We start from the raw sequence: 24,359 nt of genomic DNA, 5'->3' as shown, positions 1-24,359 counted from the left end.
GACGAGTTCAGCTAGGCGGATGAGAGTGTCGGTGGAGGGGGACTGGTCGGGCCTGCGGGACAGGAAGAAGCGGAGGGCCTTGAGGCCATCTCCATGCGGAATGCAGGTGTACAGGGACTGGACGTCCATGGTGAATATGAGGTGTTGGGGGCCAGGGAATTGGAAGTCCTGGAGGAGGTGGAGGGTGTGGGTGGTGTCACGGACGTAGGTGGGGAGTTCCTGGACCAAAGGGGAGAAAATGGAGTCCAGATAGGTGGAGATGAGTTCGGTGGGGCAGGAGCAGGCTGAGACGATGGGTCGACCAGGGCAGGCAGGTTTGTGGATTTTGGGAAGGAGATAGAAACGGGCCGTGCGGGGTTGGGGAACAATGAGGTTGGAGGCTGTGGGTGGGAGGTCCCCTGAGGTGATGAGGTCGTGAATGGTGTTGGAGATGATGGTTTGGTGCTCGGGTGTGGGGTCATGGTTGGAATTGGTTTTCTGAGACCTTGAGTGTTGTATGAATGCTCTCTGCTAGATATCGGAGAGAACTAATTCTGAACAATTTGTTCTCCTTCCAGAGCTTTACTAAAATCTTGAAATTTGCATACTGTTGCTTTTGGCCTACAGCAATGGCTCATTGGAACTGAAGCTCTCTGGTTCACTTAGCTTGGAAAATTAAAGTGCATGAAATTTTATCGAGCTCACTTCACACTTGCTGGTGTTGCAAAACCAACTGACTTTTTTTTTGAGTTACTTTGTTACTAAACCGAAGTGTGTAAGACTTCAGTTTCAAGTGACAAGATTCTTTTACATAAACTTAAAGTAATTTCTTCTTCCCCCGATGTTTAGTGCAGAAATAGTTCAGGCTATTTGGGGAAAAAAAAATCATGAAAAGAAAAGGCATTGCGACACAGTGCTTTCTAAAAATGGTTGCGAAGAGAATGTAAAAATGAGGGTAGCGATTTGATTCATCTTGTTTTCAGAACTATTTTCTGAAGAACACTGAAGGTGTTACTGCTTTGTATAACTTCTAGAATTCATAATTAGATACCTACCTCATCGTTGTCAAACTTAATATATATTTTCATAAGGGTCAGACAACCTACCGGAAGAAATTTTACATCCATTCTCTAGTTGGTTTATTGAATGGCTTACATCTCAACCTTATTTCTTGGATCATTACCACAAATATGCTTTAGAGTAATTGATGTCCTGCAATAACAGCATGAAAGCCACTGGTATGTACTGCAGATTTTGGAATTTCATGTTTTCATTGGAAATGAAGCTCCGTAACATTCATGGGTTGTTTAATGTTTTGTTAATAATCATACAGAAAGCATTGAAAATTATGAAAGGAATTTGGTGCTTGTGTGAGTTTTGAATTACTTTTTATAGCTGGTTAATATACCCACAGTTTTGAATTATTGTTTTGGTCTTAATTTACTGGCATGGAAAGCCAATTTGCTGCTCTGGTTTTTGTCTAGATTACAATGAATTCCTTGATTTAATCGCTCAAATTTTAGGTTGAGAATAGGTTTGTATAATGGTTCGATTTTTAGTGCTTAAAATAATAATTTCTCAAGCAATTACTTAGAGTCATAGTCATACAGCACGGTAATGGACCTTTTGATCCAACCAGTTCATGCCAAACATACTCCCAAACTCTACTAGTCCCACAAACCTGCTCCTGGCCCATATCCCTCAATGCTTCCCATTCATATACTTTTACAAATGTCTTTTAAACCTTGCAATTGTACCCACATCCACCACTTCCTCATGAGGTTCTTTGCACATGAGAACCACCTTCTTTGTATAAAAAAATTTGCCCCTCATATCTTTATTTTCAAATCTTTCTCCTCTCAGCTTAACAACGTGCCACCTTGTCTTGAAATCTTATATCCTAGGGAAAAAGACAACTACCATTAACTACCTATACGCCTTGTTATTTTATAAATTTCTATTTTGTTGCCTTTCACCCTCCTATGTTCTAGTGAAATAAGTCCATACCCAGCAACATTCTGGTAAATCTCTTCTGAACCCTCTCCAGCATAATAATATCTTTCCTGTAAACTGGCTGACCAGAACTGGACATAGTATTCCAGAAGAGACTTCATCAATGCCCTCTATAACCTCAACATGTCTTCCCAACTCCTGTACTCAAAGGACTGAGCAATGAAGGCAAGTGTGCCAAACGCCTTTTTAACTGCCCTGTCTGTATGTGATACAAACTTCAAAGAATTATATACCTGCACCCCGAGGCCCCTCTTCTATAACAGCAGCCGAGGGCGTACCATTAATTCTATAAACTTTACCATTTTATTTTGGTACGACAAACAGTACCTCACACATTTTTCTATATTGAATTCCATCTGCCATTTTTCAGCCCATTGATCTATTTGATTAAGAACACTTTATAATCATAGAAAACCGTCTTTGCTGTCTACTATGCCACCAGTTGTGGTGTTGTTTGCAAACATACAAACCATGTATCCTAAATCCTCATCCAAATAATTTTATATAAAACGACAAAGAAAAGCAGACCCAGAAATGACCCCTTTGGAACACTGCTGATGACAGGCCTCCAGCCTGCCACTGTCTGTCTTCTGCCATTAAGCCAATTATGTATTCAATTGGCAAGCTCACCTGCAATCCCCTGTGACCTGACTTACTAATTAGTCTATCATGTGGAACCTTGTGGAAGGCTTTACTAAAGTCCAAGTAAACATCATCCCTGATGATCTTTTTGGTAACTTGCTCAAAAAAAACTCAACTCAAGTTTGTGCGACACCAATTTCTTTGCACAAAACCATATTGACTATCCCTTATCAATTTTTGCTTCTTTTAATGTTATTTAGTCCTGTCTTTTGTAGTCACCTCCAACAATTTACCAACAACTGATGTCAGACTCGCCGGTCTATAGTTCCCCAGTTTCTCCTCACAACATTTCTTAAATAAAGGTACAACATTAGTCCCGCTTCAGTCATCAGGTACGTCTCCCATAGTTATAGATGCAAATATTTCTGTAAAAGATTTCTGAGTTTTCTCTCCTTACTTCCCACAGTGTTATGGATTATAGTAGATCAGGTCTCAGAGATTTATCTACTTTTTTATATTATCTAATTATATTTATCTATTTATATGTTCTCTTCTATAATGTTTGTTTGCAAAACATTACAATTTATTTCTCTGCATTCTCTAGACTTTCTCCACTCTAATGCAAAATATTCATTTAGTATCTCACCTGTCTCCTATGGTTCAACACAAAGATGACCTCTTTGATCTTTAAGAGGCCCTGCCCCCTCTCTAGTTACTCTTTACGTATTTGTAAACTTTCTTTGGATTATCCTTAACCTTACCTTCCAACGCTAACTCATGTCCCTTGTTTGCTTTCCTGATTTCTTTCTTAAGAATGCCCCTACATTATATCTAAAATAAGATTCTGTTTTATTCTTGCCTAGAACCTAAATATTTTTATTCATCCATTGTTCCTTAATCTTACCAGTCTTACTGTTCACTCTAACAGGAAAATAATGCCTCTGAACTCACGTTGTCACATTTTTGAAAGCCTCCTACTTGTCAGTCATCTCTTTACCTGCAAACAGCCTATTCTAATCAACTTTTAAAAGTTCTTGTCACATTATATTAAAATTTGCCTTACTCCTGTTAACAACTTTACCATTTGTGGAAGGCTTGTCTTTGTTTCATAACCAGTTTGAAACTAACTAATTATGATTGCTAGACCCAAAGGCACAATTTAGTTGTTTATTTTATAGCAACATTTACTTCTGTAGGCCATTTACCATCCGTGCTAGTAAAATAATAAGTGGGCTACCATATTTTGAAAATATCGAGAGGCAGTTGGCATTTACAAGATTAGAGTTCTATTTCAACCTTGAGCAATTTGATTTAAATAGCATGTGTAAGATTATCATACGATGCTTGTCTAAATTTCTCACCTTTCATCAAATGCAATCTGGAGCCCATTACTGAAGATTTACGTTAAGTAGGTATTTTGCCTTGCCCAAAAGGTTGTTGACTTGCTGGCCAAGCTGGCTTGTTCTCGTTAAGATGTTTTGTCACCGTGCTAGGTGATCTCATCAGTGGAAATGTCTGAACAAGAGCAAGCTGGCTCGGTGACCAAGTCAACAACCTCACCCACAACCCGAGCTACAGATCTTGCTCAAAACTTTGCCCAAAATTATTACATTCCTCTAAAGGCATTAAGTAACTTAGAACCATTGTGGTGTGTTTGAAAACTTGTAATAAGAAGAAATTATTGGATCTCCTATTGTGTAGGATTATCTTCAATCTTCATACAGAAGGACCTTCCACGCTTCCACACACCCTGTATGTTAGACGCATTTTGTTCTTCTTGGAAAAAGTCTGTAATGCACATTGCTACTGCGGTATCTATTCCAATTTGTTACATTTATTAAGTGGAAGATGTCTCCATTCTAAAAATGAAACTATCCCTGCAGGAAACAAAATTTGATTTTAGAAGGTTGTTTGCTTCTGTCGATAATTTTACTAATTCCCTTTTTTTCTGAGACTGAATTTGGAATCTTCACTTTGTTTTTATAGCAAAAAATCAGTTAGAATTCTGTTGCCACATGCTAAGAGGAGCAGTAGACCCTGAAGAACCTCCTGTATACGAATATGTAAAATTCATAGGGAATTTAAAATCACTGAATAGTGGTAAGTCGTGTTCAACCATTGATTTGTACATTTGATTTTCTGTGTAATGTTTGCATCAGTCTGTACTTGCTGTGTTTTTAAAAACGTGGAAGAGATTTATGATTTTTGAGACTTGGTTTATGTTGTTAGTATTTTCACTTGTCATATAATTATGATCAGTGCCATTAGATACGATAGTGGAATTGAAGTGTGTACTTAGGACAATTTCCTGATTACTTGAATTTAAAAGAATGTTCAATTAACAAAATGCAAACTAATCAACAATCTTGATTTTCATTTTACTGTCGTTTTGTATTTGTGTATGAAATTTCAGGTAGAACATAGAACAATAAAGTGCAGAACAGGCCCTTTGGCTGACCTGTGAACTAATTTAAGCCCCTCCCCCTACACTATCCCATCATTATCCATATGCTTATCCAAGGATTGTTTAAATGCCCCTAATGTGGCTGAGTTAACTGAGGTAGTTGAAATTAGATTTGAATGTTTTAAGTATTGAACAATATGCAGAAGTTAAATCCAGTAACAACAATTTGAAGTATTTTAACAACATCTAACTATTAAGTTTTCCACCATTAATTCACCACTTTCTTTTGCCATTTACCTCTGATAATATTGAGGGTGTGCATGACTTTTAAAGCTGACAGAATATATTCTGATATATTTTAAAAAAACTTGATTCTTCTGACTTGTGGACTAGCAATACGTACCTAAATTTCTGGAGTGGAGAATGCAGTCATAGAGTACTGATCTGAAGGTGAGTGTGCCATCACTCGGCATAGGGAATATTGTAAGTTAGATGGTATAGAGGTTGAATAAGTAATTCAAAGGTAGGGATAACAATGGAAGTGAGTGATGGTACTGAGACAGTGATAGAAACAGGAGAAGATAACAGTAACATAAAATTAAAAGGAGTTCTGTAGAAGGGACATGGAGGAAAAGAACACAAGTGATGCCAAAAGAGGATGGAAAAGGAACTACCAATAGTTTGCTCATTTAGAAAATGTGACACACAGCACTGTGACTTCTCTCTCTCCCATACTGTTGTCTGGATTTTACATACTCCTGCTGGACTAGCCCAGCACCCCCACACCTAGCCATGAGCTCACCCCAACATTGTGCCAGATGGGCAAATGCCCAAATCAGCAGCCCATCAACTATATCATAAATGAGCAATTATAGGTCAATTAGGCTTATTAAGGAACTCCTTGATGGGAACATTATGCTGGCCACTCCGTAATATGGCTGGTGTTGGCAGTTAGATGAAAGAAGACAGCATGTTTCTTTGTCTTTTTAAAAAAAAAAGTGTGAGCAGCAAAGGGTAAGTACTACCTCGTAAGCGTTGGTCCTTGAGCATCAGGGAAACTTGCACTGAAGATTGCACCCCTACCTCCCTCATGTTGGGTGCTTTTCCAGCTGCTCCCTAACAACCCAACTCATCCTCACCTGAACTAACATGACGAAACCCTTCCCTACCAATATCCTCACTTACCTCACTCCAGAATTCATTGGACCTTCCCTGTAGTGTACAGTCCCAGCATCCCTTGTTACTGAGCTCTTGCTGCTGGGATTACTGGAGCTGCTGACCAATTAGATCCTCCCACTGAGAAGGTCCAACTGTCCATTTTAGCCCACTCTCAGGATGTTATGCTGTAGAGCATGCTTTTTCGTCTATTGGCTGCCCACATAATGTCTGTCTTGGGATGGGCATGCCTTGTCTCATAAAATTCTATTCTATGCCGAAGACATTTAACTAAGATTGCAAACAGATCGTGAGCAATTAGGCTGATGGACTAAGAAGGGGCAGATGAAGTTGAATTTGAATAAATGGGAGGTGTTGCATTTTGGTAGGACAAACAAGCCAGGATTTATACAGTTAATGGTAAGGCACTAGAGTGCATTGTTGAACAGAGACCTGGAGTTCAGGTACATAGTACTTTGAAAGTTGCATCACAGGTAGTTAGGGAGGTAAAAACGGCGTTTGACACACTTGCCTTCATTGCTCAGTAGATTGAATGTAGGAGTGGGGACATTATGTTGCACTTGTAAGGGAAATTAGATTACTGTGTACAGTTTAGGTCGCCTTGCTATAGGAAGGATATTATTAAATTGGAGAGCATGCAGAAAAGATTTGAAGATGATACTGTTTTCTGAAGGGTTTGAGTTATAGAGCAAAGCTGGATAGGCTTGGATTTTTATTTCCTGGAGTGTAAGAGGTTGAGGACTGACCTTCCAGAGGTTTATAAAATTGAGGGGCATAGACAAGGTGAATAACGAAGGTCTTCTCCCTAGGGTAGGAGAGTTCAAAACTAGAGGGCATGGTTTTAAGTTGAGAGAGATATAGAAGGTGCCTGCGGGCAACTTCTTAACACAGTAGTTCATAGTGGAATGATTTGCCAGTGGAAGTGCTAAATGCAGGTACAGTTAGAACATTTAAAAGACATATGGACAAACGCATGAACAGGAAAGATTTACAGGGATATGGGCCTTACACGGGTAAATGGGTCTAGTTTAGTTCTGGAAATTTGGTCAGCATGGTTGAGTTGAACCAATGGGTTTGTTACTGTGCTGTATGATTCTATGACGCTATCACTCTCTGTTACATAGTCATCCTTAAAGGTGGTAAGTTTTAAACTGATTTTATTCTCTGTTCTTTGTTAAATGTCTTCGTGTATCTGCATTATCTGTATCTCTTTTTAAAAATTTAAGTAATATCCTTCTTTCTTCGATTGAAAACAAATTAAATGCAAGTCTGTGCATAGTATATAACCTCTGCCCTGAAGTCAAACTTTTTCTCTCAGTTCTTCTGAATATGTTTATACCCTTCAGGTACATGAGATTGTGTGCACAAGGATAAATGAAAGTAGACCTATTAAAATGGCATGTTCTTTTATTAAACTGTTTTGAAAAGTGAACTCCATTGTGACATGTCTTTTAAACATTTATGTTTCTAAATTTACTATTTTAACTGAGATTTCTATTTTGTTCGTAAAACTATCAAGTTATGACTTTCTTTATTTCATTCAGTATCTAGTTCTCCACGAAATGGATTTGAAGGAGTTATACTAAAGCCAACTTATGAAAAAAGGGTATGCTTTGTAGCAACTGTCAGATTAGCCACACCGCAATTTATTAAGGTACGGTCACACTTGCACAAAAATCTTCTGATTTTGGTTGCTTGCCTGTCTGATGTATGCACCAAAGATTTTCTTTTGTGTAAAATAATTTTTCTCATTGTTTCTCTTTCTTATTTACAGGAAATATGCACTGTTGAAGAACCAAATGAAGAATTTATATCAAGACACAGCTTGGAATGGAAGTTTTTGTTCCTTGATCACAGGCATGTATCCAAATTTATTTTAAAGTAAATAATTTTAACAGGATGTGAGAAATAGTGTTAAAAATATTATTTATCTGTTGCGTTCAACAAAGAAAAAATCATAAAAAAATTTTTCAGTAGAAAGGATATTGGTCTGACGTAGAGATTGGGGAAGGGTGGATGGTGACCAAAAGCTTTGTCTAAGATGTGGATTTTAAACAGTGGATTTTTAATGATGATTTGTAGTTGGAGCCACCAGTAAAGCGGTATTTAGATGGAGTTGGGCTTACGCACATGAATCCGGAATCAAAAGACTGGAGAGTTCTTCTCGTGGGAGAGAGGTAATGTTATGTAGAAAGGATAGGCAAGGGCAGAAGGATGAAAGTATCAAATTTGCATGGTTGGTAAAATACTAAAGCAATCAATTAATGAGGATTTGAACTTCAGAAAAACTAAAAGATGAATAGCTGTGGATCATTTGGAGAATTAGGTCTTAGCAAAGGTTGTGACATGGAGAACACTGTGTTGGAATCAATGTTCAATTTTGAAATTACAGGTAGCCTGATTCAACCTGAGGTGGTGGTGAGAAATTGGGTTTCAGTATGGTAGTTACTGTATAAACTGCATTAACTGTGAGGCAGAAATAACTGTATATAAGACAGATGGTAGATATATATTCAGACTGTAGAGCTTTTTGACAAACAGTGCATGCAGATTTTATTGTTTAGTTCCTCCATTGTTAACCAATGACTCAATCACCTTGAAGTCAGATCGGAAAGTATTCAAAATCAGGAACAATCAAAAATAATCTAAAATGGGAATAAATCATGGAGGACCTTAGAAGTTTGGTTTAAATATAATGATAAATGTAGAAGGAAAATGCATAAAATTAAAAATGCTGTGGCAACCTAATCTCCAAAGTTCCTTCAAGTATGTATTCTGAGGTTGAATTGATATATTGACTAAATGTATGCTGCATCTTGTTATCTCTTATATAGACTAACAGTGTATTAATTTAAATGAACATCTAAATTATAGAGATGTTGTTTAGTAAGACATAAAATATACTTCAAAAGCAGAGTAGTTTGAATTTACAGCATCTGGAATAAAAACAAAAAATACCCTGCCAGTGTGTCAACAGATGTAGAAAGAAAAATAAAGTCAATGTTTCATGTGATGCTTTATCACAATTGTTGGTCACAATCTGAAATGTAAAATGCATTGTTTGAAATTCATTAATTTAGAAACAAACCTTCCAAGATATGAATTGATCAAACTTGATGAAATTCACTGAGTAAATGTGAGGTTTTGTACTTTTGGAAAAAAGAATACAGGCATGGACTATTTTCTAAATGGTGAGAAAATTCGTAAAGCAGAAGTACAAAGGAATCTGGGAGTGTTGGTCCAGGATTCTCTAAAGGTTAACTTGCAGGTAGAGTCCGTGATTAAGAAAGCGAATGTAATGTTGTCATTTATCTCAAGAGGGTTGGAATATAAAAGCAGTGATGTGCTTCTGAGGCTTTATAAAGCTCTAGTTAGGCCCCATTTAGAATACTGTGTTCAATTTTGGGCCCCACACCTCAAGAAGGACATACTAGCCCTGGAGCGTGTCCAGCGGAGATTCACACGGATGATCCCTGGAATGGTAGGTTTAATGTATGATGAACAGCTAAGGATCCTGGGGTTGTACTCATTAGAGTTTAGAAGGTTGAGGGGAGATCTAATAGAAACTTACAAGATAATATATGGCTTAGGGGTGGACGCTAGGAAGTTGTTTCCGTTAGGTGGAGAGACTAGGACCCGTGGGCACAGCCTTAAAATTAGAGGGGTAAATTTAAAACAGAAATGAGTCAACATTTCTTCAGCCAGAGAGAGGTGGGCTTGTGGAATTCATTGCCACGGAGTGCAGTGGGAGCTGGGACATTGGATGCCTTCAAGGCAGAGATCGATAAATTCGTGATCTCACAAGGAATCAAGGGTTACGGGGAGAGTGCAGGGAAGTGGAGTTGAAATGCCCATCAGCCATGATTTAAATGGCGGAGTGGACTTGATGGGCCGAATGGCCTTACTTTCACTCCTATGTCTTACGGTCTTATTAGAAAGCTCAACAAATATTAATTTCATTTTTTACATGTGTGTAATACTTTATCAACTGCCTTAAATTGAATAAACTGTACAAAAATAATTGATGCTATGAAAATCAAGTATATTAATTTAGCATATTAATTGCTAGGTTTAAGAACATATACAGAAACTTAGAAAATAGCTGCATGAGTAAGCCATTCAGCCATTTGAGCCTAATCTTTCATTCATATGGTCATTCCCAGTCACCCAACCCTGATTCTGCCTGTCCCCATACCTTTGATCTCTTTTAGTCTTGAGAACTATATCTAACCCCTTCTTGAAAATATTCAATGCTTTGACCTCAATTGTTTTCTATGGCAGAAAATTGAATAGGCTCACCAGTCTCATGGTGAAGAAATTTCACACACTCATGGTGAAGAAATTTCTCCTCATCTTAGGCCTAAGTGGCCAACCCTTTCGCCTTTTACCCCTATTTCTGGACTCCCCAGTCATAGCGTAAACCCAAGAAGAATGTCCCAATCTAGTCCTTTTAGAATTTATAGTTTTCTGAGACCCCACCCCCACCTCATTCTTCTAACCTCCAGTGACCTAATCCTAACTAATTCTGTGTGTCTCTTTGTACGTCAATCTTGCTGTCCCAGGAATCATTCTGGTAAACTTTTTTGTTACACTGCCTTCATAGCTAGAATATGCTTCCTCTCAGCTAAAAAGACCAAAACAGTGAACAATACTCAAAGTATGGTCTCACCAAGGATTGGTGTATATTTACAGCATCCATGCTTCACTCAAATCTTCTCACTACAAAAGCCACTTGGGGGGGAAACTGTCTTTTCCTACTCTTCGTTTCTGGCCGCCATCCATGTTGGTACACCTCCAAATTGCTTTAAATTTACATGCTAGTCCAAGTAAACTAATCCACCAGTTAACAGTTCTGAGAAAGGGTCCCAAAATCCTTGTCCCAAAATGTTAAATCTGATTTCTGTCTGCAAATGCTGAGCTTTTCCCGCAATTTCTGTAGAAATAAGGTACCTGCTACATCTGTGAAATGTTGAGGTCTTTTTTCTGATTTTTGTACTTGATCTAGGGCACCTCCAATAATAGGTTATTTACCATTCGAAGTGTTAGGCACATCTGGCTATGATTACTACCATGTGGATGACTTGGAAAAATTGGCAAAATGCCATGAGCACTGTAAGTACTTGTTGATTGTTCGTAATGGATAATTTTCTGATAATCAATATTTCAGAACTCTGTACTAAAAACGTTACTGTTAATTGTGTTCAATAAAATAATGTATTGTCAATCTTATTGAAGTGGTGGTACAGTTTGTTTTTGGATAGATGCTATTCCACTCTGAAAATCATATTTCTAAGAAGTGTTATTAGGTAGATTGATAAGCACAGTGAAAGTAAGTTTGCAATAGTTCTGTTGTCATGATTATTTTGCTCTAAATTATATAAGGTTTGGGTTAAAATAAAAAATGTAGGATAAAACCTTTATAGGGTCTGAATGACAGTTGATGTGGTGAGAAATGTCGCAGAATCACTTGAGAAATCCAATAAGGCCTATCTTGATATCGGAAACAACCGACTGCACCTTAAGGGGAGGTGATGGCCTAGTGATGATATTGCTGTCCTCTTAATCCAGAGACGCAGATAATGTTCATGGCAGATGGTGGAATTTGAATTCACTAAACATCTGGAATTAAGAATCTAATGATGACCGTGAATCCATTGTCGATAGTTGGAAAAACACATTTGGCTCGCTAATGTCCCTTAGGGAAGGAAACTGCCATCCTTACCTGATTTGGACTGGACTTGTGCCTTCAGACCTGCATCAATGTGGTTGGCTGTTAGCAGTCCTCTGGGCAATAAATACTGCCTAGCCAGTGATGCCCTCATCCCATGAATGAATAAAGGAGTTGGGGGGGGAGAAATGTCTTATAGCTAATTTCTGGGCATTGAAATGAGACTGTCCCTAGACAACAGTGAGATACCTGTTAAGGGGGATTTTTGCTTGGCAATGAGCTTATTACCCATGGTTCTCGCCTCATAAACATACTGTTTTTGATCATACTACCCACCATGGGGAAACAGATGCTGAGAAACATGGTACTCAGAAAAGGAACCTGGTGACTTCAACTTACTGTTTGCTCCAAAAGATCTCTGTTTGACACCAGGAACCGACATCTCGGCATTCTCCAAGGGAAGCAACCACGTGCTCCCCTTGTCCATGGACATTGACATTCAACATCAGTTCAAGGGGCGTGGCCTTCAGTCAGGATGTCCTGGCACAATCAATCAAAGTGCAGCTTATGATAGCATTCCCATTTGTTTGAATGTGGTTAATTGGCTGCTGTGGGTGATCAGTCAGGATCCTGTGCTTGTAGTGGTGAAGAGTCGAATCAGGTAAGACACCATTTGCCCTATGGTCAGTTATATTCTTTCTGGATTGGTGCAGGTGGGGACTTGTACTGAGTGGATAAATAGAGAGCAGGGTAGGTCTTGGTGGTTTGGTGTGGGTGAGAGCAAGTGAGGGAAGATATTGTGGGCAATAGTGAACTTCATAGAGCATGAACCTTGGAGGGAATTGAATACGGTAATAAAGGGTGAGTTTGAGGTACAGGAGAGAACTGAGGCATTTGCATTGATAGCTTGGAGGTCATTGGCTTCTTCCTACATTGCTGTGTGCTAATCCAGACACTGACCTATGTAACATTCTCTGAACAGACTGGCGTGTTCTGGTGTTGTGGCCTTTTAGAAGAAGGATGTTCTGCCTCTGCATCACCCCATCCAGCAAAACTGCGGGTGCTTGCCCACAAAATAGGTCATTAATCTTTCTTCTTCTTCCATGTCTGGAGCAAACATCAGGAACTTGGCAGGACAGCTCTGGGCTAAAAATGCTGTTCTGTATGCACTGTGGTCTTTTAAATCTACACAAACATCTAGTCAGACCCCATTTGGACTATTGTGAGCGGATCCAGGAACACCTTATGAAGGATGTGTTAGCCTTGGAGAGAGTACAATATAGGATGATATCTGGAATTAATCATTGAGTTATACAGCACAGAAACGACCATTCGGTTTGATTGATCCATGCCAACCAGACATGCCAATCTGACCTCGTCCCATTTGCCAGCTTTTGGCTCACATACCTCTTAAATCCGTCCTATTCATGTACCTACCCAGATGCCTTTGTTGTGATTGTACCCACCTCCACCACTTCCTCTGGCAGTTCATTTCCATACACGTGCCACCCTCTGCATGAAAATTTTACATCTTGCATCATGTTAAGTCTTTCCCCTTTCACTTTAAATCTATGCCCTAGGAAAAAGACCTTGGCTATTCTCTAATCCATGCCCCTCATGACCTTAAACTTTTGTAAGGTCACCCTCAGCCTCTGACACTCCAGGGAAAATAGCCCCAGTCTATTCAACCTCCTCATTATAACTCAAACTCTCCAATCCTGGCAACATTCTTGTAAATCTTTTCTTTATTTCCTCGAGTTTAACAACATCCCCTGTAAAGAAGGGTGACCAGAATTGTATGCCGCATTCTGAAAGTGGCCTCACCAATGTCCTACGGCTGCCACGTGACATCCCAACTCCTATACTCGGTGTTCTGACTAATGAAGGCAAGTGTGCCAAACACCACCTTCGCCACCCTGAATACCTACAACTTCACTTTGAAAGAACTATGATTATCTTGTTAATTTATTGTCAAGTGAACAGGGGTACAGTGTAAAGCTTTGTTTATGAGCAGTACAGGCAGAACTTAGTTTGCAAGAATACACAGATGAAAGGTTGTAAAAAACTTAGGGAAAGACCATAGAGGCTACATAGCACAGGGCATGCACTAGATGAGATCCGTGTTAGCAAGATCAGAATGATTTGATGTTAGAGAGTCCGTTCGTTAGCATAATAACCAGGAAGGAGCTGCTCCTGAACCTGCTTGTGAGTTTTCAGGCTTCTGTATCCTCTGCGGATGCATGAGATTGCAGAAGATGAGTCTTTGATGATGCTGGTAGCCTTTCTGTGGCGATGAACAGTGCAAATGGAGTCCATGGATGGAATGTTGGCTTCCATGATGGTCTGTGCTATGCAAACAACCTTGTGTAGTTTCTTACGGTCCTCGGCAGAGTGTTGCCGTACCAGGCCATTATACACCCAGACGGTATGCTATCAGTGGTGCATCTGTAGAGTTTGTTGAGAGTCTGAATGGACGTACCAAATTTCCTGAGCTGCCTGAGGAAAAGAGGCGTTGTTGTGACTTCTTGACTGTTGCATCTGCGAGGGAGGTTCAGGACAGATGGTTAGTTATTGTCACTCTGAGGAATTTGTTGCCCTTCACCTTCTCAACCTCAGTTCTGGTGATGTAAATGGGGGTGTGTTCTTCTCATTTCTTTCTAAAGTCAATGATCAGGTCTTTAGTTTTACCGATGTTGAGAGAGAGGTTCTTCTCGTTACCCCATGTCACCAAGCCCTTTATCTCCCTTCTGCATTTTGCTTCATCATGGTTAGATATCTGTCCTATTACGGTGGTATTGTCAGCGAATCTGCAGATGGCGTTGGTTCAGAATTTGGCAACACAGTTGTGGGCATAGAGGGAATACAGTAGGGGGCTGAGGACGCATCCTGGGGGCTGCAGTGTTAACTGTTATTGTAGAAGAGGTGCAGTTACCTATCGTCATTGATTGCAGTCTCTGGGTCAGAAACCGAAGGATCCGGTTGCAGAGGGAAAAGCCGAGACGAAGGTCTCATTGTTTTGAGATCAATCTGGAGGGGACAATGGAGTTGAAGGGGGAGCTGTAGTCACTGAGCAAGAATCCTTGTACAGATATTCCAGGGATGAGTGCATTGCTCGGGATGTGGCATCCACTGTGGACCTGTTACATTATGACTTGCACCCCTAAGTCTCTTTGTTCAGCAACAGTGTCCAGAGCCCTACCATTAGCTGTATGAGTCCTGCCCTGGTTTACCCTATCAAAATGCAACAATCACATTTATCCAAATTAAACTTCACCTGCCACTCGTCAGCCATTAACCCATTTGATCAAAGTTTCATTGTATTATTGCGATAGCCTCCTTCACTGTTCACTTGTTGAGAGTTTGGGTAGAGTACTTGTGAGCTGGAAGGCAGGATCTTAGAATTTGCTATAAAAATTGTTGGGGAGGGTGGGGAAGAGTGTGTGGTTCCATTTAAGAGGTGACGTGCTTTTCTAAGCTTGGAAATTGAAACAGATGTGTCAGTTGGCTGTGTAGTTGGCAACCTAGATAACAAGGTGTAGAGCGGGATGAACACAGCAGGTCAAGCAGCATCTTAGGAGCAGGAAAGATGACGTTTCGGGCCTACACCCTTCTTCAGAAAGGGGGGAGGGGAAGAGGGTTCTGAAATAAATAGGGACGGGGGGGAAGGTGGAACAACAACTTACCCACCACTGATGTAAGGCTCACTGGTCTGACCTTCCCCTGGCACCAGTCTTCTGGCACCTCACCTGTAGCAATCTTTCAGCAAGAGGCTTAGCAATCTCTTCCCTAGCTTCCCACACACTTCTGGGAAATACCTGATCAGGACCCAGGGATTTAACTGCCTTTATCTGTTTTAAGACCTCTAGCATCTCTTCTATAATATGGACACTTTTCAAGGCATCACTATTTATTTGTGCAAGTTCTCTAGTTCCATGATCTTCTCAGTAAATACTGATGCAAAATATTCATTTAGTGTCTCACCTATCTCCTGTGATTCTACACGTAGCTGGCCACATTGAACTTGAAGACCTCTTTTCTCCATAGTTGCTCTTAATATAGTTATAGAATCTCTTCGGATTCTCCTGAACACTATTTTGCAAAGCTATTTCATGTTCCCCTTTTCCCCTCCTGATTTACCTCTTAACAAAATACCTTGCAAGAACTGTGACAAACACTACATTGGACAAACTGGCAGAAAGCTAGCCACCAGAATACATGAACATCAACTAGCCACAAAACGACATGACCCACTATCACTCGTATCCTTACACACAGATGAGGAAGGACACCACTTTGATTGGGACAACACATCCATCCTAGGACAAGCCAAACAGAGACACGCACGAGAATTCCTAGAAGCATGGCACTCCAACCGGAACTCCATCAACAAACACATTGATTTGGAGCCAATCTACCATCCCCTGAGAAAAAGAACAGGAAATGACATCACCAATCCAAGGAAACCTAACCAGATAAATAGAAAGCGGGACATAACACCAGTGCTTCGTCGGAGGCTCACTGATGATGTTACCTAGATTGGTGACGAAACGTCTGAAAACAAACCTTCCAGCTCAGCGAGCAAACTCACATCCATTACCTCTTAACTCCTGGGCAGGAGAAATATACTTAAGTTTTGAGGGGAGATTGTACAAATTTGACCTGTTTTGTCTAGAATTTAGAAGGCTAAAGACTAATCTGATTTAAGTCTTCAAGATATTAACAGGAAACGACAGGGTAGTTAAAGATAAACTAAGGGGCATAGTTTTAAAATTAGGGCTAGATCAGATGTTAGGAAGTACTTTGCCCCGTAATGAATGGTAGAGGCTTAGAACTCTGTCTTCCAGAAAGAGCAGTTAATTCTAGATCATTTGTTAGTCTTAAAACTAGGACAGATACATTTTTGTCAAGTGAATGTTTTCAGGGACACGGACTGAAAGCAAGTACATGGTGTTAGACCACAGATCGACCATGATCTCATTGAATAATAGAACAGGCGCAAGAGGCTGAGTAGCCCATGTTCCTATGTTAAGCTCGGTGCCAGAGCCAGGGATGTAGGTGCATTCCAGAATATCCTGGCAGTAGTGAGCTGTTCAGGGTACAGTGAGTGGCAGAATGGTGTTGATGTGGAGATAGTTGAGAGCATCAAGTTCCTGGGAGTGAAGATCACCAACAATCCATTCTGGCCCACCCATATTGACACTGGTCAAAAAAGCACAGCAATGCCTGTACCACTTAAGGAGGCTAAGGAAATTCGACATGTCTATTAGGACTCCTGCAAATTTGATGTAGCATAGAAAGCATCCTATCTGGATGCTTCACAGCATGGTAGGCAATTGTTTTTCCTAACACCAAAGAAACTACAGAGATTTGTCAACACAGCCCAACCCATCACGCAAACCAGCCTCCTATGAATTGACTTCATCTATATTTCCCACTGTATTGGGGAAACAACCAAAATATCCAAAAACCCTGCCCACCTTGGGGTCTTCTATCCTGTTACATCAGGCAGAAGATATAAACGTTTGTATAATTTATGAACAGATTTAAGAACAGCTTCTTCCCCACTGTAATTAGACTTTTGAATGGACCTCTTTTTAATGTTAATGTTGATCTCCACTGCACCTTGGCAGGTGTAACATCATGTCCTGCATTCTGTTCTGTTACCCTGATACACTTGTATACTACATTCTAGTTATGAAGCATGCAAGACAACACTTTTTTCAAAAGCTAATTACTGCAAATGGTGCAATCTGTACTGAAAATGAAAAAATGCTGGAAATTACAGAGGGTCAGACCATAGAGCAAGCTAACATTCTGAGTCTAACGGACTCTCTTTTTCAGAACTGAAGTGAAGTGTGAAGGGCACATTATTCATGCAATAGTATGGGGATAGAGTGCTGGCTAGAAAAGGTGCTGATAGTGCAGATTAATGGTTTGAATGCGAGAATGTCAGAACAATGGTGTGCCCAGTTGTCAGATTAGAAAAAGCAGATGCCCCCCCCCCCCCCCCCGACTCAAGGGAGGGGATGGGAGAAAGAATAGGGTGATAGGGAATGTAACAAGAAAAGCTAAAAGAAAGGGAAGGAATGGGAGTGACTTCACCATCTGAAGGCGTTGAACTCAATATTAAATCTAGGAGGTTGCAGAGTGCTTAATCTGAAGATGATATGTTGCTCTCCTGGTTTTTGCTGTGATTTACAGCAGCACGCTGAGGACAGACAAGTTGGCTTATGACAAGCATGTTGTGTTAAAATGACTGGCACCGGGAAGATCCGGGTCATGCTTGTCCAGACATATCCTGCAAAGCGATCACACAGTCTGTGTTTGGTTTCTCCAATGTAGAGTTGGCCACAACTGGTGCTCTGAATGCAATAGACCAAGTTGGTGGAGATGCAGGTGAAATGTTGCTTCACCTGGGAAGACTGTTTGGGCCCTGGGATGATGAGCAAGGATGCGGTGAAGGGGCAGATATTGCACCTTCTGGTGTGTTGGTGGTCACCAAAGGATGGACTAGGCTGTCCTGGAAGGAACAGTCCCTGCAAAACGCAGACGGAAGAGTGAGGGGAAGATGTGTTTGGTGATGGTGTTCTGTGGGAGTTGTCTGAAATGGCAGAGGATGATCATTTGAATGCAAAGTCTGTGACAAAGGAGGACAAGGGTGATCCAGTCACGATGTTGTGAGTGATGGGAAGGGGCAAGAGCGATAGGTTGGATGTGGTTGAGGGCCCTGTCATCCACAGTTGGTGGGAAACTACAGTTATGGAAGAAGAAAGTCATGTCAGCAACACTGTTTTGGATGGTGCCATCATCTGAACAGAAATGACATAGGTGAGAAAACTGGGAGAACAGAATGGTATGAAGAGCTGTAGTCAAGGTAGCAGTGGGAGTCAGCGGGTTGTAGTGAACAGTCTATTGCCTGAAATGGAGATGGACAGGTCGAAGAAAGAAAGGGAAGTGTTGAAGATGGTCCCTGTGAAAGTTTGAGGCGTGGAAATGGAGGCAAAATCAATAAATCTTTCAAGGTGCAGGCAGGAGCATGAAGTGGCACCAAAGTACGTCGACGACTATTGTAAAAAGAGTTGTAGGAAGAGGCTAGTATAGATTGTTCTACATACCCCATTAAAAGATAGGCATTTCTGGGGCCCATGCATGCATCCACTCCTTTGACATGGCAGAGCTGTGATGAATTAAAGGAAAAACTGTTCAGTGAGAGAACTAATTTCAGCCGAGCAGAGGAGAGCGGTGGTGGATGGGGATTGTTCAGGTGTCTGGTCCAGGAAGAAGCCGAGAGCTCTGATTACTGTGGTAGGGAGTGGAGGTATACAGAGATTGGACATCCATGGTGAACACTTTTCACTGTACCTCAAAACACATGACAGTAATAACTCAAATCAAAACAAATGGGGCTGTAATTAGATGAGAGTGGCAGACTGGGTAGTTAAAGGCAAATTTAGTAAAACAGTGAGAAAACTCATTCCGCCTCGCAGAGAGAAATCCTTAACAAAACTGACATTTAACCAAAAAATTATTAAGGTTCAGCTTACATGAACAGAAGTGACTTTCTAATTTTCTGTTTGCTGGAGTGAAATATAAAGTACAGATATACTAATCTGAATAGTATTATGTTCTAGAAAAACAGATTTAAGAACAGCTTCAGAGATAATGGGAACTGCAGATGCTGGAGAATTCCAAGATAATAAAACGTGAGGCTGGATGAACACAGCAGGCCAAGCAGCATCTCAGGAGCACAAAAGCTGACGTTTCGGGCCTAGACCCTTCATCAGAGAGGGGGATGGGGAGAGGGAACTGGAATAAATAGGGAGAGAGGGGGAGGCGGACCGAAGATGGAGAGTAAAGAAGATAGGTGGAGAGAGTATAGGTGGGGAGGTAGGGAGGGGATAGGTCAGTCCAGGGAAGACGGACAGGTCAAGGAGGTGGGATGAGGTTAGTAAGTAGATGGGGGTGCGGCTTGGGGTGGGAGGAAGGGATGGTTGAGAGGAAGAACCGGTTAGGGAGGCAGAGACAGGTTGGACTGGTATTGGGATGCAGTGGGTGTGGGGGAAGAGCTGGGCTGGTTGTGCGGTGCAGTGGGGGGAGGGGACGAACTGGGCTGGTTTAGGGATGCAGTCGGGGAAGGAGAGAGTGCGGCTTCCTCGACATTGGGGAAACCAAGCGGAGGCTTGGAGACCGCTTTGCAGAACACCTCCGCTCAGTTCGCAACAAACAACTGCACCTCCCAGTCGCAAACCATTTCCACTCCCCCTCCCATTCTCTAGATGACATGTCCATCATGGGCCTCCTGCACTGCCACAGTAATGCCACCCGAAGGTTGCAGGAACAGCAACTCATATTCCGCCTGGGAACCCTGCAGCCACATGGTATCAATGTGGACTTCACCAGTTTCAAAATCTCCCCTTCCCCTACTGCATCCCTAAACCAGCCCAGTTCGTCCTCTCCCCCCACTGCACCGCACAACCAGCCCAGCTCTTCCCCCACACCCACTGCATCCCAAAACCAGTCCAACCTGTCTCTGCCTCCCTAACCGGTTCTTCCTCTCACCCATCCCTTCCTCCCACCCCAAGCTGCACCCCCATCTACCTACTAACCTCATCCCACCTCCTTGACCTGTCCGTCTTCCCTGGACTGACCTATCCCCTCCCTACCTCCCCACCTATACTCTCTCCACCTATCTTCTTTACTCTCCATCTTCGGTCCGCCTCCCCCTCTCTCCCTATTTATTCCAGTTCCCTCTCCCATCCCCCTCTCTGATGAAGGGTCTAGGCCCGAAACGTCAGCTTTTGTGCTCCTGAGATGCTGCTTGGCCTGTTGTGTTCATCCAGCCTCACATTTTATTATTTAAGAACAGCTTCTTCCCCACTGTAATTAGACTTTTGAATGGACCTTGTTAATGTTACGGGGAAAATGCAGATTGCATTTTCAATTTGTGGAGTGGATGTTAAAATGATGGATTCCTCTGTCACTTCAGTGGATGAGCATTCAGCAAGCAAGGAAATAATGGGGTGTTTTCAATTTCGAATTATTATGTTTTAATGAAAGTAACTTGTCAAATTTTATTTAAAATTATTTTACATCAATGGAATTATTTTTATGAATAGCTCAGTTTGCTGTTGCTTACTTTGACAAGCAAATCATCTCACTGGTTAGGTTTTTAAGGATGAGATTGTTTATCATGTGCAATCTTTCCCTTTTGTGATTTTCAATCATTGAAGACAATTGAACAAGTTCCTTTTTTTATACAGCTATGATTTTACAATATCACCAAGTTGGAATTATGCCTGACATTGATGTTGTGAGTCTACACTCTATTTGGGTATGGAAAATTGTTGAAATGCAGTTTATTGACCTGGATAAGTAGATTAGCTGATGTGTTGAACCTTCAGGAAATGAAATTCCAACTTGTACATAGAAATTAACATAGGAAAGACTTGTGCAGAACTGGAAGGTTGTGTAAGCACAGAAGTGAGTAGGAATAAGCATTGGTGTGAGCACGATAGTCAGGGGCAAAAAATCTATGTTAGAAACAAAAATGTTGTTATCTGAGCCAAACTGAAATGTGATGTAAAATTTATGCTGTAACCATTTTTGAAGTCTATGCATGTTATAGGCAGAGTGGCTCATTAAAACAAATAAAATTCTTCCTTTTCAGTAAGATTATATTAGGAAACAAAGCAAGGAAGAATTTATAATGGATTGAACTTGAACACAAGAATCATTCGGAAAGAGTGAGGCTGAATTTTAATTCTGAAAAACATAGCATTATGTCCAAAGATGTGCAGGCTAGGCAAATTAGCTGTGGTAAGATGGGTTTACAGAGATGGAATAAGGGGCGACTGTCTGGGTGGGATGCTCCTTGGCCGGTCAATACAGATTCAATGGGCCAATTGGTCTTTATCTACACTGTAGGGATTCTATGATCCCATATTGCTCAAGCAGCAAAAGCACTGAAAAAGAAGACATTAATATTCAGAGGAAAGGCAGGATTGTTACTATTGCTTTTTCTTGTGCCCTATGTAGGACTATGAGAGATGCGTTATAAGAGCGGTGTTTAAGAGAAACGTTGAGTTTAGCTTTAAGTGCAAAGTGATGTTAGCTTTTCATGAAATATAGGAACTCCAATCAAAGCTACCAGAGATTGAGGCCCGGGATATTTGTAAATGAAGAAGACAAGATAGTTAACATGGCGGGGTTCTGCTATAATGTGTGTTCTGGCAATGCGAATTAGCTCTAACACAACAGACAAACAGGGGAACACTGTTTCTAAAACACAAACTTGTGTTGGCTATAATGCAATTCCATCAGTGCATGGAGGAGTATGTGTTGACATCACATGATCATTTCATGGGCTTTGCCCTGAGCATGCGCAATGTTATCCTCCGACCATTGGTGAGCTTTCAAAAATATCAAAGTACTACTTCTAGCCCCATGTACATCCCTTCTCCTTCAAACCTGTGGACCAGGCCTTTTCTGATGAAGGGTCTAGGCCCGAAATGTCAGCTTTTGTGCTCCTAACACGCTGCTTGGTCTACTGCGTTCATCCAGCTCCACGCTTTATCTCTTAACCAGGTAGCAATAGCAGCTTTTAAAGCTTATTATTTAAGGTACATATTTAAGAGGCCGATTGAAGCCACTGACAGGGATAAGGACTGTGCTCTTCAATTTTGGAAGAGCTTTAACATCAAGAATGCAATTGACATTATTGTGGAGGCCTGGGGTGATGTCAGTAAGGACTGCTTGCTTGCAGTTTGGTGGCAGCTTCTCCTAGATTTTTTTCAAAATTTTAAAACTTTTTGATTCGTCAGAGGAGCTCCCACAAATTGAAGAACATTGTGTTGCTCTTACAAAACAAGTTGGATTTGAAAAACGGAGAGTGATGATGTTGAAGACCTGCTTGAGTTCCTCTGTGAAGACTTCTCTACAGCTGACCTAAAACAACGCGTCGCTGAGGGGGAAGTGGAAGCTGGAGATGATGAAGTAGTAGTAGTCCAGGATGCAGCACCATGAGAACTTTCCACTTCTATTTTGTCTTCTATCCTGAGGGCAATTTGAGGAGCAGTTGCAGCTCTTCCAGGACAGTGATTACAATGGAGAACACAATAGGGTAGCAGTTCATGGAATAAGATCTTATTTGGCACCCTGTGAACAACTTCTTCATGAAAGAAGGAAAAGGGCAAAGCAGCAAAAGCTGGATGTCTTTTGTTTTTCAAGCTAACCTCCAAGAAACAGGCAGAAGACAATTACCCACAACCGTCCACTTCTGGATTGACTATTTTTCGCTCTAACCCTGAAACCACAACTACACCTGAAGATGACGATGACAACCCTTAATCCTTGTATTAACAAAAAGCAACCTCAAAACTTACTTCCCTATCAAGTCATCTTAAGTTTTTTCCCCCCAAGATGAGGTGTTAACTTTACTTTTATTTTGTTATTAAATATTTACTCAAACTGTGCTGTCTTTTGTGTTTAGGCTTTTGAGTGATTTTCTGAACAATTTTGAATTTTTTTTGGTGGCCTGCCCCCAACCCCGCTTTTCCCATAGGCCCTTTATTCCTATAGCACAATTTTCTGTAATGCGATGTTGTGCAGGAACGTCAGCATCACTATTTAGCAGAACCTCCTGTACGGTGATTAACCTGGAATTGCCTAAAGCATGGAGTCGAATTCATGAGATAGAATTACAATTAAAATACCCTTTATTGTCACGTACTCAAGTATAGAAGTACAGGAGTTCAGTGAAAGATTTTACAATGTCACCTCTTATAGCACCATCTTAGGTACAAGTACCTAGGTACAGATCTTAAAATTACAAATAAACATCACATTGCAGTAGCTCAGTATGGAGGCTTCTACACATTGTCTGACTGCTCTTGCAAGACCCCAGTCCAAAAACCATCCCCGCTCTGCTCCAAGCGTCCAGTCTGCTCCGTGTCAGCTCTCAGCTGCTCCAAAATAAGTTTTTGGTTTTTTTTAAATCCAGGACTTAGTCATCATGCCAGGCTCTGCCTGGGACTGCCCTCCCATTGTCAGCTGTTCTGGGACTGGTTCCTTGTGCTGGCTCCAGGGCAGCCTTCCCTCACCAACTGCTGTTTTGGACTGCCTTCCCATACCAGTTGCCACTCTGGGACTACTTCCCCCAGTGATAATGGGAACTGCAGATGCTGGAGAATCCAAGATAATAAAATGTGAGGCTGGATGATCACAGCAGGCCCAGCAGCATCTCAGGAGCACAAAAGCACTTTTGTGCTCCTGAGATGCTGCTGGGCCTGCTGCGTTCATCCAGCCTCATTTTATTAGCTACTTCCCCCACACTGGTCTCTGCTCTGGGATTCACCTCTGCAGTTTGCCAGTTCCTCTATTCCTCCAGGTCATCAGTTGGGGAAAAAATATGGAAAACGAGGCGAGAAAAAAGAAATGGGCTCACTTGTATTTCTAACGGAACTACAATTATTGCACTGTATGCACTTTAAATCGCTTTTTTGAGAAAGAAATTCCCTGGAGGAGAGGGAAAAGCCTAAA

At 41.1% G+C, this 24,359-nt stretch overlaps 1 protein-coding gene across 2 annotated transcripts in view; it reads left to right on the top strand.

The window, feature by feature from the left end:
- clocka (clock circadian regulator a) overlaps window positions 1-24,359 on the top strand; it is a 140,372-nt gene that overhangs the window by 78,746 nt on the left and 37,267 nt on the right. For both annotated transcript variants that reach the window (XR_007248000.1, XM_048535276.2), the window contains exons 8-11: window positions 4,561-4,674; window positions 7,699-7,808; window positions 7,929-8,011; window positions 11,160-11,266. Coding sequence is in view for 1 of the 2 variants with exons in the window: in XM_048535276.2 (XP_048391233.2) it covers window positions 4,561-4,674; window positions 7,699-7,808; window positions 7,929-8,011; window positions 11,160-11,266 (414 nt within the window). In the remaining variant the exon portion in view is untranslated. The remainder of the gene's footprint in view (window positions 1-4,560; window positions 4,675-7,698; window positions 7,809-7,928; window positions 8,012-11,159; window positions 11,267-24,359) is intronic.

This window comes from Stegostoma tigrinum, chromosome 1 (genome assembly GCF_030684315.1).
Source record: "Stegostoma tigrinum isolate sSteTig4 chromosome 1, sSteTig4.hap1, whole genome shotgun sequence".
Taxonomy (NCBI): domain Eukaryota; kingdom Metazoa; phylum Chordata; class Chondrichthyes; order Orectolobiformes; family Stegostomatidae; genus Stegostoma; species Stegostoma tigrinum.
This window is presented reverse-complemented; position numbering and strand designations above follow the sequence as displayed.